General features: G+C 38.4%; 2 protein-coding genes and 1 long non-coding RNA gene across 3 annotated transcripts; 2 read left to right on the forward strand and 1 right to left on the reverse strand.

The window, feature by feature from the left end:
• The first annotated feature begins 69 nt into the window (after positions 1–69).
• LOC129379885 (mucin-5AC-like) lies at positions 70–8,007 on the forward strand. The gene is made up of 12 exons (XM_055060824.1): positions 70–193; positions 274–449; positions 661–798; positions 1,295–1,427; positions 2,899–3,076; positions 3,369–3,510; positions 4,185–4,322; positions 4,706–4,764; positions 4,859–5,059; positions 5,681–5,821; positions 6,957–7,033; positions 7,176–8,007. Exons 1-12 carry the CDS (start codon positions 86–88, stop codon positions 7,260–7,262), a joined length of 1,578 nt encoding a protein of 525 aa, XP_054916799.1. The 5' UTR covers positions 70–85; the 3' UTR covers positions 7,263–8,007.
• On the reverse strand, positions 4,951–5,346 carry LOC129379897 (uncharacterized). Its single transcript, XR_008608252.1, has 3 exons — positions 5,270–5,346; positions 5,096–5,203; positions 4,951–5,029 (listed from the first exon to the last, which is right to left on the reverse strand). It is a non-coding gene; the product is annotated as an uncharacterized LOC129379897 (long non-coding RNA).
• A 936-nt stretch (positions 8,008–8,943) lies between the features above and the next one.
• Positions 8,944–15,231, forward strand: LOC129379888 (uncharacterized). The gene is made up of 11 exons (XM_055060827.1): positions 8,944–9,109; positions 9,181–9,362; positions 9,915–10,052; positions 10,521–10,656; positions 11,311–11,488; positions 11,754–11,895; positions 12,610–12,747; positions 13,334–13,392; positions 13,492–13,626; positions 13,732–13,808; positions 14,533–15,231. The coding sequence occupies exons 1-11, from the start codon at positions 8,996–8,998 to the stop codon at positions 14,623–14,625; spliced, it is 1,392 nt and encodes a 463-aa protein (XP_054916802.1). The 5' UTR covers positions 8,944–8,995; the 3' UTR covers positions 14,626–15,231.
• The last annotated feature ends 618 nt before the right edge of the window (positions 15,232–15,849 follow it).

Consider the following 15,849-nt stretch of genomic DNA (forward strand, 5'->3'; position numbering starts at 1 on the left):
TGGACCAGAGGCTGTCTGTGGAAGTATAACTTCATTTGACACTCATAACTTTCAGTCTTTGTCTGGAAGTTGTGACTCTGTCGCCATGTTGTCGTTTGTGTTGCTGCTGCTGCTCATCAGCGGAGCTCAAGCTTCTTACTATGGCGTCGTCTATAGCTACACCGTTGGAGACCCTCAGTCAGATTTTTACCCGGTAAGTTGAGCCTCTTTATAAAATATCACACTTGCTTTTTTAAAGAGTGTATTCAACATATCCTCACTGAAATTTCACAGCTAACCAACAACTTCAAGGTGAGCTTCAGCTCTTGTGAAGAGTTCAACTTGTGGTTGTGTGATAGAAACTGTAGCGGGTTCCAGATTTATCCAGGTGATGAAAAAGGAGGTGAATGGTGTCAGACGGCCTACATTCAGGATCTTCCAGCCACTTTCCTGTCTACATTAGATTTTCCGTAAGTCAACATTAATGGAAATATCATTTTGCTTTGTTCAGATTAAAACTGATGCTGGAAAATCCTAAACCAGACAGTTTCACCAGTTGGGCTGCTTGGAGTTTCCTGCTTTCTAAGGAAGAAAAAAACCTGTCATTATCAACTGATCATCTGGTTTTGTTGGTCTTTGGAGATTTAATCTTCCTAAACATCTCAACATCATCTGTTGTAGGTTTTCTGCTACAAACTGGACAGAAAACAGAAATGGGATTGAACTATCGAAAGCTATGTTGGTCATTGAAATTAGAAACCGTTCTGACATCAACAAACCAAACTCATCACCCCAAACCGCCATCATCCCTCTGCTGAGGTAAATCTATTCATCATTTTAAGCAGTTTATCTACAAACGCAGCAAAATATTTAGATAACTGTTGTTTCCCTTGTTTTTTAATTCTTCATATACAGATGAAACTCTGCAAATCAGAAGCAAATGATAATCAATATAATGAAAATCGGACAGTTATTCCTGTTTTACAAAATCGGTTACGTATGTTGATGCTTTGATGGGATAATTCAGATGTTGTTGTTCCTCAAAATGAACATTATTATACTTAAAACAACTTGTTGAGGTAAATCAGTATAAATCTAAGTATGCTTTTTCTGTGGAGAGAGTTAATCTTTAGAAAGCTGAACTGAAACTATTCTGGAGGTTGTTCCATAACAAAGCAAAACCACTCAAATAACATTTTTGTGGTGAAGAAACCTCGAAGAACCAGTTGGACACGTTGAATTATGAAGCAAATACCTGCAGGGACTGATAGAAATCTGGTTGTGATGCTCTATCAAATGTTTCTTTTTCTCTCAGAGTTCCTTCAAACTGTCAGAGAAACATCAACCTGTTGGTCTCTGACCCGGACGGAGACGACATTAGATGCAGATATGCAGCTGGTTCAGAGTGTAGCGTCTGCACGCCTCCGTCTGTCCTCAATGTCTCATCAGTGAGTATCAAATGTGGAAATTTGCAGTCAGAAACACTGGATAATCTGGATTTTTCTACTTTTTTATTAAATGTGACCACTGAGTGAAATAACAACAGGTCAACCTTAAGCACCTCTTCAACTTTAACTTCTCCTATGGATTTTGATCTATCTGCTTTATACTTGGTCAATTAGGTCATCTAAAACTTATCAAAAGCTTGAGTTTTCAGACATGCTAAAGGGGCGGGGCCAGACCTAAGATGCCCATCATGTCATAAATTTCAAAATGCTATAACAGTGCGCCCCCTAGATTATTCCAACAGCAATATCTCCCTATAATATCTGACCTGCACTATATTTTTTGTGTGTCATCAGAGAGCATTGCTCTTTGAACTCTGGTAGATTCATGACATGAGTCGTCACCAATCACTCGCAACCAAACGGGAAAAGATGCTAACTCTGGTCTGGAAAGCAAACACCTGGCCAGCCGAGAGACATAGTCCCTCCAGCGTGTCCTGGGTCTTCAGGAGATGCTGAATTATGAAGCAAACACCTGCAAACACCACCTTCCAGTGGGACGTGCCCAGATCACCTCACCAGGGAGGCGTCCAGGGGGCATCCTGACCAGATGCCCGAGCCTCAACTGGCTCCTCTCGATGTGGAGGAGCAGCGGCTCTACTCTGAGTCCCTCCCAGATGACTGAGCTTCTCACCTTTCTCTAAGGGAGAGCCCAGCCACTCTACGAAGAAAACCCATTTCGACTGCTTATATCTGAGATCTCGTTCTTTCGGTCATGACCCAAAGCTCATGACTATAGATGAGGGTAAGAATGTAGATCGACTGGTAAATTGAGAGCTTTTTGGCTCAGCTCTCTCTTCACCATGACAGACCGGTACAGCGCCCGCTTCACGGCGGACGCTGAACCTGTCAATCTCCCACTTCCTTCTTCCCTTATTTGTGAACAAGATCCCGAGATACTTGAACTCCTCCACTTGGAGGACACCCTCCCTGACCCGCAGGAGGCACTCGACCCTTTTTCCGACTCAAGACCATGGACTCGGATTTGGAGGCACTGATCCTCATCCTGGCTGCTTCACACTCGGCTGCGAACCGCTCCAACGAGAGCTGCAGATCACGTACTGATGAAACCAACAGGACCACATCATCCGCAAAAAGCAGAGACGCGATCCTAAGGCCACCAAATCGGATCCCCTGAACACCTCAGCTGCGCCTAGAAACTCTGTCCATGAAAGTAATGACCAGAATCGGTGACAAAGTGCAGCCCTGGTGGAGTCCATCACCGGAAACGAGCCCGACTTACTGCCAGTTGCTAAAATGAGGCACTTAAATAGACATGATGTATTCTGTTTGTCTTATGGTGTATCTGTTTATATGTGGATTCTTATCAGTTCAACGATGACAGAGAAACAAATTTTGACTTAATCCATAGTTTTAATTTGGTATTTTTGTTCTCCTTTCTGTTCTCTTCCAGTCTTGTTCTCTGTCATTCAGTCCCACTAACAGCAGTGCTGAAGGTCCGTATGCGGTTCAGATGGTGGTGGAGGACTTTACCGGGCAGAACATCACTCTCACTAATGGCAACAATACACAGGAGGTGAAACCTCAGAATGACGCCATCAGCAAGATCCCTGTCCAGTTTGTTTTCAAAGGTAAAATTAACTCTGAACTGGTTGGAACCCAAAAAGAGCCGAGCTGGATTAGAAAAATCTGCTTTTATTCTGCGTATATTAGATTTGAAGCATCAGTAACTACAGGTTAATACAGACACATTACAAAAATATACGAGAAGGAATGTAGGAAAGACAAGTAGGTGAGGTAGAGAAATATCTAGTTACGTTAAATATTCACTTCTCAACTAACAGCTTCATGTTGTTTGATTGAATGACCAAACTGATCAGCTCCTTTCAGCCTGAGTTAATTTGTTTCTTTATGTTGCTCCAGTGGATCCTGCAGCTCCGTCCTGCACAGAAGGTGAATATCTGCCCAGGTTTCTGCCTCCAACTCCACAACATGGAGCTCAGTTCTTCATAGACGTTGACCAGGCTGTGGAAATCAGTGTCAGAGCAGAAGCGACCCAGGCTGAGTGAGTGATGTCGAAAATTAACCCTTAAACTAACCTCATGTATCAAACAACTCAGTGTAACATTATTGATAAATGCAAAAGGAACTAGAGTCAAGAAAAGCTTTTTCTATTTTTTTTTTCTGACTGAAAAACAGTATCAACAGCAGATGTCTAAGCATGACAGTTATGATGTCAATAAAAAGCATTGCCAATGCCAACAACACTATAGGCGGCCATTTCTAAAGTTACACAGTCAAAAATAAACGGCAAAGATTCGGGTGATTTAGCCAATCACAGAAGAAGTCATTTGTGTATAAATGTCAGTTTCAAATTAAATATTTAATAAGCAAACTAATTTGTCAGTTATGTATTTTGCTCCAAATGACAGCTTTACTGCCAAGCTAAATATTTATTTTACCTGCTAATTATCCAGCACAAAACTGATTTGAAAGCAGGAGTTTACTTTGGTGGTCCACTAACGGTTACCTGAAAGTGAATTTACCTTATTTAATTACCTAAATATTTAGCTATGACCAAAATATTTAGCTTCAATATTTAGTTGGTTAATTAAAGATTTAATTTGAAACTATGATATTTAAATTTAAAAAGGGCTCCCCATAAAAACAGTGATGTCTTTGCAGGTTGGAAAAAATGGAAATATGATCGTAACAAAGTGTCTGTCCTGTTTATTAAAGGACCACTGAGCTGCTGTTCAGCGGGCCGTTCGGATTGAACAAGAGTTCATCAGGATCAGGAAACTTCACCCTGACATGGACGCCATCGGCCAGTGATGCAGGACAGCAACAAACTCTCTGCTTTGTGGTCCAAGCAAAGTTAGTGTCTTATGTTACTAATGTATGGAAAAAAGCTCAAAATGCTGCTTCATATTTTTTTACTTGTGGTTTTGTTATTTCTATTCAGATCTCCTAACACCAAAGGGATCTGCATGGTTAATTATTGAGAAAGCCCAAAATAAATTAGTGCTTTATAAACCAATATCAGAATTTTAAAATCTTTGACAAACGGAGAGAAGAAGGAGAGGAGTGAGGAAACTATAGGTTCATCAGAAATGAATAATAATAACATTTTGTAAACTAGCATCTCTGGGACAGATCTTTTTATTCTGTTTGTATAATCTACCTTTTTAATACGTTGTTGAACTGAATTGATGTGTGATAGTTTTGTATCTAAGCTGTTTCTCTGATTACCTCCCCAGTTCCTCCGGCTCTGTGTACCAGTCTGACCTTCGATGTGTCTTTGTGACGACTGGGAACAGTGAGTGGAAATCAATACTTTTCTTTTCGGTTTGAATTCAATCAACATTTTCCTGAAGCGCTAATGTTGCTGCTCATCTGCTGCCCAATGTCAGGTCCAGCAACTGCTTCCCCTCTGACCACGATGGCACCCCTACCAACTGCGTTTACGTTCATGACAATCCAACCTCTATTCACAACTCCACCTCCACCAACTACAGCTTTGACTCCACCTCCACCAACTACAGCTATGACTCCACCTCCAACAACTACAGCTATGACTCCACCTCCAACAACTACAGCTACACCAACTACAGGTACGACTGCACCTCCAACTACAGCTATGACTCCACCTCCACCAACTACAGCTATGACTCCACCTCCACCAACTACAGCTATGACTCCACCTCCACCAACTACAGCTATGACTGCACCTCCAACAACTACAGCTATGACTGCACCTCCAACCTACAGCTATGACTCCACCTCCACAACTACAGCTACACCAACTACAGGTACGACTGCACCTCCAACAACTACAGCTATGACTCCACCTCCACCAACTACAGCTATGACTCCACCTCCACCAACTACAGCTATGACTGCACCTCCAACAACTACAGCTATGACTGCACCTCCAACAACTACAGCTATGACTGCACCTCCAACAACTACAGCTATGACTCCACCTCCACCAACTACAGCTTTGACTCCACCTCCAACAACTACAGCTACACCAACTACAGGTACGACTGCACCTCCACCAACTACAGTTACACCAACTACAGGTACGACTGCACCTCCACCAACTACAGTTACACCAACTACAGCTACACCTCCACCAACTACGACTGCAACTCCACCAACTACAGTTACACCAATTACAACTGCACCTCCACCAAGTACAGCTACAACAACTACAGCTACACCAACAACAGCTACAGCAACTACACCTCCACCAAATACGTCTACACTTTCACCAACTACGACTGCACCTCCACCGATTATATCTCCACCAACTACGATTGTGTTCCCACCAACTACCAACCAACCCACCACAACATTTGCACCAGGGCCATGTAAGTCTGACTGAAGTTAGAGAGATTCACCAAACCTGGTAAATTTGTAGTTTCTCTGCGTTCCTTGGACGTACACAAATATATTTATAAATTGCCATAGAAATATTTTGTACCAACATGTATTTTCTTTAGGATTGCTATTTTCAGCAAGGACAGGAAACTAGGAGCCACATTTATAATTACATTTGTATTGATAAAGTCTCCATCGTTGCCCCTGGAACTAAAAAATGGTCTTTTGAAAGTTTCCATCCACATATTGTTTGACAGCACATGGTTCATCATCAACTGCTGTGCTGGATCCCAAGCAGCATCTTTACGTCATTACGCACCACTTTGAATTTCTGTATACTGAATACACAGGAGTACAGTTTACTTTACAAAACTCCACTTTCACTGAAACACAACACAAGAATGTTGGCTTGTGCATATGCAACTCTTCCATGTTCATCTCTGGTCCAATATGGCCAACTTCACAACAGAGGGCACCCTGAGATATTGTATTTATTCAACAGAGAAAATCAAGTTGGTATTTAACATCAGTGCGACGGATTCTGCCCCTTTACATAAAAAAAGGGGGAGGAGCTTCCAGTTACTGATTGCTATGGTAATGAGAGCACAATAACAATACTACTACTACAATAGTAGTAGTATTGTACTACTACTAATAACTACTACTACTACTACTAATAATAATAATAATAATAATAATACCCACACATTATTTGACAGTACACTAGTTTTTTTTTTACTTCTGTGAATGTAGTGAATAATAATAATAATAATAATAATAATAATAATAATAATAATAATAATAATAATAATAATAATAATAATAATAATAATAATAATAATAATAGTTTCTATCACTATTTAGGAAAATAATAATTAATCACATTTGCAAAACATACATTTAAATTCCAGGAAAACAGAAACTAAACTGCATTTCAACAAAATGGAGTTTGAATGGGAGATAATGGACAAAAACATTCCACAGGGAAACGTATTCATGCATTTGGTTCAAAAGGAATATCGAAGATTTAAATGTTGGAAAAGATAACTCATCACAGAATACAAGACCAATGATCCTTATTGATTAATGATCCTGTTCTAAGTATTGACTCTCTGCTTTTTCTAGATTTTGTTTTGGCTCTAAATATGAAGCTTTCCACTTCACTGTCCCTGGAGAATGACTCTGCAGTGATCATTAACCTGGTCAGTAGCCTTTGCTCAAAGACAATCCGTTTTATCCCAGTCTGATAGTTGTTTCTGCAGTAAATTACTTTTGTTTTGTGCATTATCATTCTTCCTTGACAAAATGTTATTTTAACTTAAGGAATTGTGTTTTCTTCTCCAGATCAAAGATGAGCTGAGAAGACAAGGGCTGCCAAGGGATATAATCGTAAAGCTTTTAAGTGGAGGTGTAGTGAAGGCAATAGCCTGAATCTGAGCCTCGATGGGACATGTGCTTAGAAATATCATGTTTTCTTCAGGTTTTTGTCAGATTCTGGGGGTTATACTTATTTTACTGAACCATAATCAAAAGTTATTATCCAGAATCCTCTAATGCATAATATTTTCAGTTGTTTACCAATTACATAATTACACAGTAACCCTGTTTTTTGGCCTGGTAATAGAATAAAGCCTTTGAAAAGGCAGCTTTTGGATGAAATTCAGTTTCCAGAAGACCTTGGTACCATAACCACAGATCCTTCATTTAGGATCCCAGACTCACTTCTAGATGTTAAAATCAAAGTTTTCTGTATTTCTTGCTTTTTACTCTGGGACAGTTCTTGATGATATTTTGCTGATGGCTTTAACTTTCTGTTTTTGTGCAGAATAAACATCTGTTTAAAGTATTTCATGCAGATGCAGTCTGTCATGGTTAAAAAAAGACACAAAAAATGTGCAAAGCTGGAGAATTGAACAGTGAAAATTTGTTTCTGAACAAAACTTGACATGAGAGCAACGCTGCAGATGAAAGTAAATGTTTTCTTGTTCTATTATGAAATGCTGATGAGTGCAGTTCAACATGACAGTAAAAGATTAGAAGCCTTGAACAATTATTTTATATATTCCCTCTTGCATTGCTGTGTTTTTGTGCAAGAGAATAACAGTGAAAATGGGAGTTTCTTTGGTCTGTTTGCTTTCTCTTTGTTTATACAATAAAGTTTGTGACCAAAACATGATGAGGTTCAGATTAATTCCTCAACATCAAACTATGACTTCTTCTGTGCAATTAAATGGATTTGCTGCTATTTATGAAAAGGAAAAAAGATGTAAAATCTGTCCTGGTCCAGATAAGGTTTTATCTTTTGAAGTAATTTTGACTAAATATAACAGGACTAGTAAACTATCCTGTTGAAGAAAAACAAAAATAAAAAGGAAATCTTTCCCACATGTGACGTGAATCTTCAGAAGTTTATGCAATAGGAGTCAAAAACTAAAGGCGGCGTGTGAAGTGGATCACGCTCTGCTGGTACCTTCATCCAGGTGTGAAAGGAGGTGAAGTGATGAATGTGACCCATTAAAAGGTCAGACTGTGTGACTCATGCCAACATATTCCTGTCAGAACAACAAGAGACACAAAGAGAAACCTGTTCTGAGAAATGCAGCAGTTAAAATCGATGGTGTAAAAATCGAGTTTTTTTTCTTCAAAAAGAAAAAAAACTCGAATAAATTCACCAAGAAATGCAAAATTGATCAAATTAATCAATTTTATTTGTGTAGCAAATTTTATAAACAAGGCAGTTCAAAGTCACACAAATGCAAAGTCATAAAAGACACAGTATACAAGTAAATTTTACATTTTAAGTGAACTGTGGCAAAACACCTGCAAAGTAAAAAAAGATAGAAATAAACAGAAATATTGTGCGTACAATTTCACAAATATCTGAGTTTAAAATGAGTCCCTTTGCTGAATTAAATTTCCCTTCAAATGAGCCGTGTAATCTGTTTGTGATGCATTTCAACACCTTCCACCCAAAGTCGCAGCAGACGGCGACGTTTCCTCATTCCAGGTAAAGTCGTTTCCTTCGTGTGACTTCATCCTGTCTCACCTTCAGTATCTGTGATGCTTAGCAGACAAAGAGGTAAGGAGTGGGCACCTCTTCAAGCATAAAGCCTTTTGTTTCTAACAACATCCAGTCTGTGCATAGAGGCATTGATTCACTCAACATGTTATCGTCTGTGCTGCTGCTGCTGCTGATGATGATCAGCGGCTCAAAAGCTGATTATTACGGCTTCGTCTTCAGCTCCTCCACTAAAGACCTGCAAGCAGATGGATTCCCGGTGAGTTCAAACATTTCATAGCTTTTCTTTTCCTCTGGATTTTATTAAACTCTCTTACTGTGAATCCGCAGACCGTGGCTCGCTACCTGTACAGCTTCAGCACCTGTGCAGAGGTTGATGCACAGGTTTGTGGAAACAACTGCAACTTTTCAGAGATAATCTTGAACAAAATCCAGGAAATCAGTGGCGAATGGTGTCAGAAGGAGAGACTGGTTACCAGTGTGACTAATGGGAGCCAGCTGAGTCAGTTTGGGTGAGTTCACACAGAAATAAACATTTATAAGTTTTCTCAAGATACCTGCTAGAATTGGGTAGCTTTTACTGTTACATTAACTTAAGTAACTTTTTTAAAAACTTGTTCTTTTAGGAGTATTTTTACTGCACTGTACTTTGTACTTTTACTTGAATGATTTTATTAAGAAGTATTTTTGCTCTTACTTGAGTAAAACTTCAGAATTTTCTACCAACTGAATGAAAAACAAACACGTTTTAACCAGAAATTCACCAGAAACAGAGACAAAAACCTGCAGTTTTTCTGAAGTTTTTCATTGAAGGAAACTGATTTGGAAAATGATGTAATTTTTAAATATTAAATTATTGATAAATATTAAATTATTGATAATTTGATCAGGTACTCAGTACTCAAATAGACTTTTTACAAAATACTTTTTTACTCTAACTAGAGTCATTTCTAGAATTGATACTTTATACCTTTAATTTTTGATGCTTCTGTTTCTTGAGTCAATTTTTTGGGTTCCCTGCCGCCCAGTTTCGTCTGAAATCTTTCTAATATGTCTCTAATTAGGTTTTCTGGTGGAAACTGGACAGACAACAGGAATGGGATTGTTTCGTTCAGAGTCCAAATGCAGGAGGAGAGAGGAATCCGCTCCGATACGGGCGAACCCAACACGTCTCCACTGACCGCAGTCCTTCCTGTTCTCAGGTGGTTTCTCTTTTTCTCTTCTTCACATCAAACATCATCATTAAAACTCAATCTGATGTTTGGTCTTAAACCCATCTTCAAATGGCATCTATATCAGTTTTATCTTAACAGTAATGTTGACATACAAAAACATTTAAAGTTAATAATTAGGCACTTTACTGCATACTTTGATAATTTAGCATTTCCTCTCACTTATTTCCTGAGGGACAAAACAACAATCACACTTTGCTGAAGTCTTTTTTAAAAAGTACAGACAAGAAAAAGTTTTATGTATAAAAGGAGAGAATGGTTTCTGTTAGGGCTGACTTTTTCCTTAAAGGCTTTTTAGGCAGCTGAACTAAAACAATGTGGAGAAAATTACTAATCAGTCAAGACACTTGAAGTAGAACAGTTTTTCTTTTAAACTGACTTTTCCTCTGATTGGCTCAAAATGTGAGAGTGAAACATTTCTTGGTTTTGTTGTTCCAGAGTTCCTTCTAACTGCCAGAGAAACTTCAGCTTGTTGGCATTCGACCCAGACGGAGATGAAATAAGATGCAGAAATGCACAAAATGCATCCGAGTGCGACGTCTGTACACCGGCGCCTATCATCAACCTCTCATCTGTAAGTAACACCTGGATCAGGCGTAAAATCATCTTTTACAGATGGTGAGTTATCTGTAGTAAAAGAACAGACAACTAATTATTCATTAATGACAATTATAAGAGTTGTGCAGCTACAGTAATATTTATGCAATTTTAAATAAATTAAACTTTGCTTTAGCCATTGAGCTAAACAAGTCTATATATATTTATTTCTATGGTGTAAAACGATCAGATTCTCTAATCTTGCTTTTTATATGTTTGAGTAAAATGAACTTTGTTTTGTTATTCTATAAACTACTGACAACACGTCTCTGAAAAGCAAAAAAATTGTTTTTATTAGCAGAGAATAAAAACTATTTTTTTATTCTCTGCTAATGAAAAAATAGTTTTTGAATCTTTTCAATATTAGAAAAAGATTCAGAGCTTTCAGAGCTCAAATAATGCAAAGAAAACAAGTTCACATTGTTTACTGATGTTTTAACTCAGGAAGACTTCAGGATTCAATATTTGATGGAATAATTGAGGTTTTCAATGGGGATCAGTGCAGTGAGCTCTTCATTTTTCCAGCTCATACATTCAGTACGCCTGGGTTTGTCGGGCCTTTAGGGCTTCAGCTTGTGTAAACATTTAGTTGTGATTTTAGTTTAGTTCTTCTCTTTCTGCTTCCTTGCAGTCGTGCGCTCTGACATTCAGCCCCACCGGCAGCAGTAATGAAGGTTCGTACGCCGTGCAGCTCATGATGGAGGACATTGCCGGACAGACGCTCGCCTTGACTCAAGCAAATGGTGGAACGTCACAGAGGAACACAGGAGACGTCCTCAGCAAGATACCTGTCCAGTTTGTGTTTAAAGGTGACAATGTTAGGCTTTTATTAAACTCCTTTACATGCACATAAAATTACTCAAGTCTCACTTGTTCATCCTAATGAGATGGGTGGGGCTGTTTGGTAAACCATGAATGAATAAACAATCATTTATGTCGATGACCACTAGGGGGCACCTGCGGACCAGCTGGGTTTTGGGGGCAGCAGTTTGATAAAGATTGATCTGTACTTACACAACAATACCTGCAGTGATTCTAATGATGCACTTTACAAATTTACTATTTCTGCTGCAGTTGATCCTGTTGCACCGTCCTGCACTGAAGGCGTCTATCTGCCCAGATTCCTGCCTCCGACTCCAGACAATGGGGCAAAAATCAGCACCACCGTCAATCAGACCCTGGAAATAACAGTCAAGGCCGAAGCAACGCAGTCTGAGTAAGAGAAAGGAAAACTTGTTTCCAAGAGGCTGAGCTAAACAACCTGGTTCCAGTTAGACGGGTTTGTTGAATATGGGACTGAGCTTGAAATACAAACAAAGGGCGGGGTTGAACTCGACTCTTTTCAGTATTAGTCATTCAGCAGGTTTAGTTTCACTGCAAAGAAGCAAAGTCCTGCATGGTGGGCTTTGCAGTGGGCAGCAAAATGATGCTTGCAGCAAGAATCTCCTGGGCTCAAATCCATTTCCACATTTCTAGAAGATTTCAGAGATTGATACCAAAATTAACCACAAAAGGTTTTGGCAGAAGTTTAATCCTTTTATTATATCTAAAATAAATAAACCACTGTAAAAATTCCTTTCAGGTTTTGGACAAACAATAAATAAACAATAAATATCAAGCTACTTTGTTTGCTTCATTTTAGGGGTGTTTGTTTTTTTGGCCCATGATTACGTTTGAAAATACAATTTTGTATATGTTTGCCAAAAAGCTTGGATTCCCCTGATTTAAGTTGTCCTTAGAGATGTGTGTGTCCTGTGTGTCTCTCTGACGTCCAAGGTGTGCAATGACCGCTGGAAAAAAATCAGTTTCCTGCTGTCTCCTTTCTGCAACACCTACAAGCAGAAGTGTGTAGAGGCGATGGATGGATGGACAAAGGAGCCCATTTAAAATGTGAAATATCACCCAAGACTTCTGATTCTTGTGTTCGAAGGATCACTGGCCTCCTGTTCAGCGGCCCGTACAATGTGATGAGGAGCGAATCAGGGTCAGGAACCTTCACCCTGAGATGGACGCCATCTGATGTTGAAGGAGGACTCAGCCATCCCATCTGTTTTGTTGTCCGGGCAAAGTTAGTATCCACTGTCCAATAATTTTTATTTCATGAAAGTCTGTAAAATTCATCCTCGATTCAATTCCAGGCCTTGAAACCTTTGCTGCATATCGTTCCTTCCTTTTTCTGCCCATTTCCTGTCTGATTTTTGTCACTAAAGGTCATTGTTTGGTAAATTAAATCAATTATTTTTATTTTTACATTAATTTATTTAACTTTTATTTAATTATTATTAGTGTCTCTAATTGTACATGTGGACAGGATGTGGAATTATTTTTATTCCTGGTTTTGCTCCAAAATCCAAACTCCAAATCAACTTTCCGTATCTTGACTAAAATGTTACCATGATCGAGTCATTTTTTGAGTCATTTATTATAGAATCTTGTTCAATAGTTTGAAAAATTAGTAATAGTAGAGAAACTACTTTCTATTGATCCATCAGTCTAATAAAATGCTCTGAAGTTTGAATGTAAAGCTACGAAACATAAAAAAATCAAAGGGTGTAAATATTTCTGAAACGTTTGCACTGTAGATATTAATGCACTGCTGGGACTGATTCTAAACTTTCCAGGGTTGCTAAAGTTTCTCTGACTTTCATCCACAGCTTCTCCAGCTCTGTGTTGACCTCTGACCTTCGGTGCGTCATCGTGACGGTGGCAAAAAGTGAGTGGAAACCTTCAGTCTTTCTCCTTTTTTAAATTGCTGCCATTTGTTCCTGAACTCCTCTGATTTTTCTTCGCTGGTCTTTTGATGTTTCGTCAGACTCGGCTGTAACTACAACCGGACCCACAACCAGCACACCAACACCCGCAGTGAGCAGAACAATGGCCCGATCGCTGACGACTGGCACTACATCCATCGCTACCTCTGCAAACCAAACACTTGATGCCGGACCATGTAAGTTTGAGAGCTTCACTTGATGAAGCTGAAACTGGGACCTTTAATCTGAAACAGGTTTTAATCTGAATTATTCTGAGCTGCATTTGTGTCCTGATGTTCTAGATTATGTTATCGCCCTGAAAGCAAAGATCTTGGCCACCATGTCGCTGATAAACGATGAGGAGACCCTCGCCCAGCTGGTGAGACAACAATCACAGCTGCAGCTGCTTTTTGTTGTTCAGCAGTTTCTTTTTTTGCCTTGTGTGATTTTATTTCTTTGCTGTTTGGACGGATTTAAAGAACAATAATTTGTCTTCAAGAAATTCCAAGGATTAACTTTGATTATTTTCTATTTCTTAGTATCTTTCTTTGATTATATCATTCCTGTTTCTGTTTTTCTTTAGCTCAGACCTTCTTAGTGTTTCTAGTTATTCATTGTCTCCAGTTATTCCTTGTTTCTCTGGTTTAATTGTTTCTTATGTCCAGGGATTTCTGTTGGTTTCATTTCTGATACCTGGGTGTCCCCAATGTGTCTCTTCCTCTTTCTCTCTCTCTCCTCATCTGCAACTCAGCAGCTCATCATCCTCGGTCTTTTGTTCGTAATTCAACCTCCCAGTAATTAAGCACTTCATTTTCAGTCGCTCCTTGCTGGTTTCTCGTGTTGAACCCTGTTACTGTCTGCATTGTTCCCTGGTTCCCTGCTGGCTTTTCTATTGGATTTATGGTTTTTATTCTGCTCTGACTTCCTGTCAGAAAACTGGAAAACATTTTTTTTTTTTACTTCACTTCTCTGCCATTCTGCCTCAAAGCCCATGACATTAACTGTGATCTATGAAGCTTTAAGCACATTTTAAATTTGTTCAATAATGTTTATGATAAATCAGTGATTCTGTCTCAGTTACAACTGTGTGTTTTCTTTTCCAGATTAAGGAAGAACTGATTAGCTATGGGCTGCCGCAAACCATCAGCATTAGGATCTTGAGCAGCGGCTCAATGGAAGTAACAAATGCCACATAGTGGCGACTTCCTGCAGGAAAATGGTTTTAGTAACTCATTGATTCAGGGTTTTATTTTTCACACACTTTGTAATCAACCATATTTATGAAGCTTTCTGCACATGATGATAAACATCAAAATATAAAATTTCATTTTCATTTTGATTTCACATGGCTTGGCTGGATATGAATGTTAACAGACTGAAGTAAGATTCGACCTACAATAAAATTATTTTGAATGCAAAAACAAATGCTTGTTGTGCAATAAAATAAGTTAAGTTTAAAAGTTAATGCCAACAGAGGTTTGGCATGAACTGGCACTGCTGCCCCCTAGTGGAATATTGTGAGAATGAAGCTTGAGTCCGGCAGGGGAAAGTTTGATTTTTCTCATATCTTTGCACATCTAAGTCATATATCCTAAAGTTAGATTTTACTTTCACATTTAGAGTGTTGTTAAGTTTTTATGGGGTGATAAAATGGAAATAGTTGAAATGACTGGAGCAAACACAAGATGTAATTTAAAACTGAGACCAGAAGATGGAGGAAAATTGTTTTGCATTTTGTTTCTCACTAAATGTCCAGACACAAAAATGAAGCACAGCTGAAAAATGAATACAAGCAGATTTTGTAATTTAGATATTGTAAAATCCACAAAATTAAAACAAAATAGTCTCTTTAATAAAGGATCAGAATATAAATAGTTGTAGACAGCACTAATTAAAACTGATAATAAAAGATTAAGAGCCACAATCTAAACAAATGTTGTCAAACATTGTCATGTTTTACTGGTAATAAGCTATTAGTCATCTTAAAATAATTACTTAATGGCTGATTACTTTATTGCTTATAAAGGCGATTCTACAACCCTGAAAATTTGCAGAAATCATTAGGTGAAAGGTGAAAGGTGAAAGGTGAAACTCACCCTAACAAAAACAAAATGCACAAAATTACTGGGGAATAAATTAAAACTCTGCTTTTTTCCCCACCATCTTTGCCCTCATTATGTTTCATAACTTTGATAATTAAACTTTTTAAACAAATGAAAATTAAAGCTGTTGGAGTTTAGTAAACACAATGATTAAACCATTATAACGTAATTGCATAATTTTACAAATCAATTCAAACGTAATGATGAAACTGTTACGCAACACTTGAATACTCCTTATCCCAAATACTTTATTTTTTTTTTTTTTACTATTACTCAGTATCAAAGATTTTGCTCAAGTAAAAGTAAAATGTAACCGAC

This window comes from Poeciliopsis prolifica, unplaced genomic scaffold, assembly GCF_027474105.1.
Source record: "Poeciliopsis prolifica strain line A6 unplaced genomic scaffold, Auburn_PproV2 SCAFFOLD062, whole genome shotgun sequence".
In the NCBI taxonomy this organism is placed as follows: domain Eukaryota; kingdom Metazoa; phylum Chordata; class Actinopteri; order Cyprinodontiformes; family Poeciliidae; genus Poeciliopsis; species Poeciliopsis prolifica.

Excerpts from the sequence above, each read along its gene's own strand:
- LOC129379885 (XM_055060824.1), top strand. The coding sequence starts at position 86 with ATGTTGTCGTTTGTGTTGCTGCTGCTGCTCATCAGCGGAGCTCAAGCT. Across the intron at positions 4,765-4,858 it reads CTTTGTGACGACTGGGAACA|GTCCAGCAACTGCTTCCCCT; the intron begins GTGAGTGGAAAT and ends GCCCAATGTCAG. Across the intron at positions 5,822-6,956 it reads AACATTTGCACCAGGGCCAT|ATTTTGTTTTGGCTCTAAAT; the intron begins GTAAGTCTGACT and ends TGCTTTTTCTAG.
- LOC129379888 (XM_055060827.1), top strand. The coding sequence starts at position 8,996 with ATGTTATCGTCTGTGCTGCTGCTGCTGCTGATGATGATCAGCGGCTCA. Across the intron at positions 10,657-11,310 it reads CTATCATCAACCTCTCATCT|TCGTGCGCTCTGACATTCAG; the intron begins GTAAGTAACACC and ends GCTTCCTTGCAG. Across the intron at positions 11,896-12,609 it reads GCCGAAGCAACGCAGTCTGA|GATCACTGGCCTCCTGTTCA; the intron begins GTAAGAGAAAGG and ends TTGTGTTCGAAG.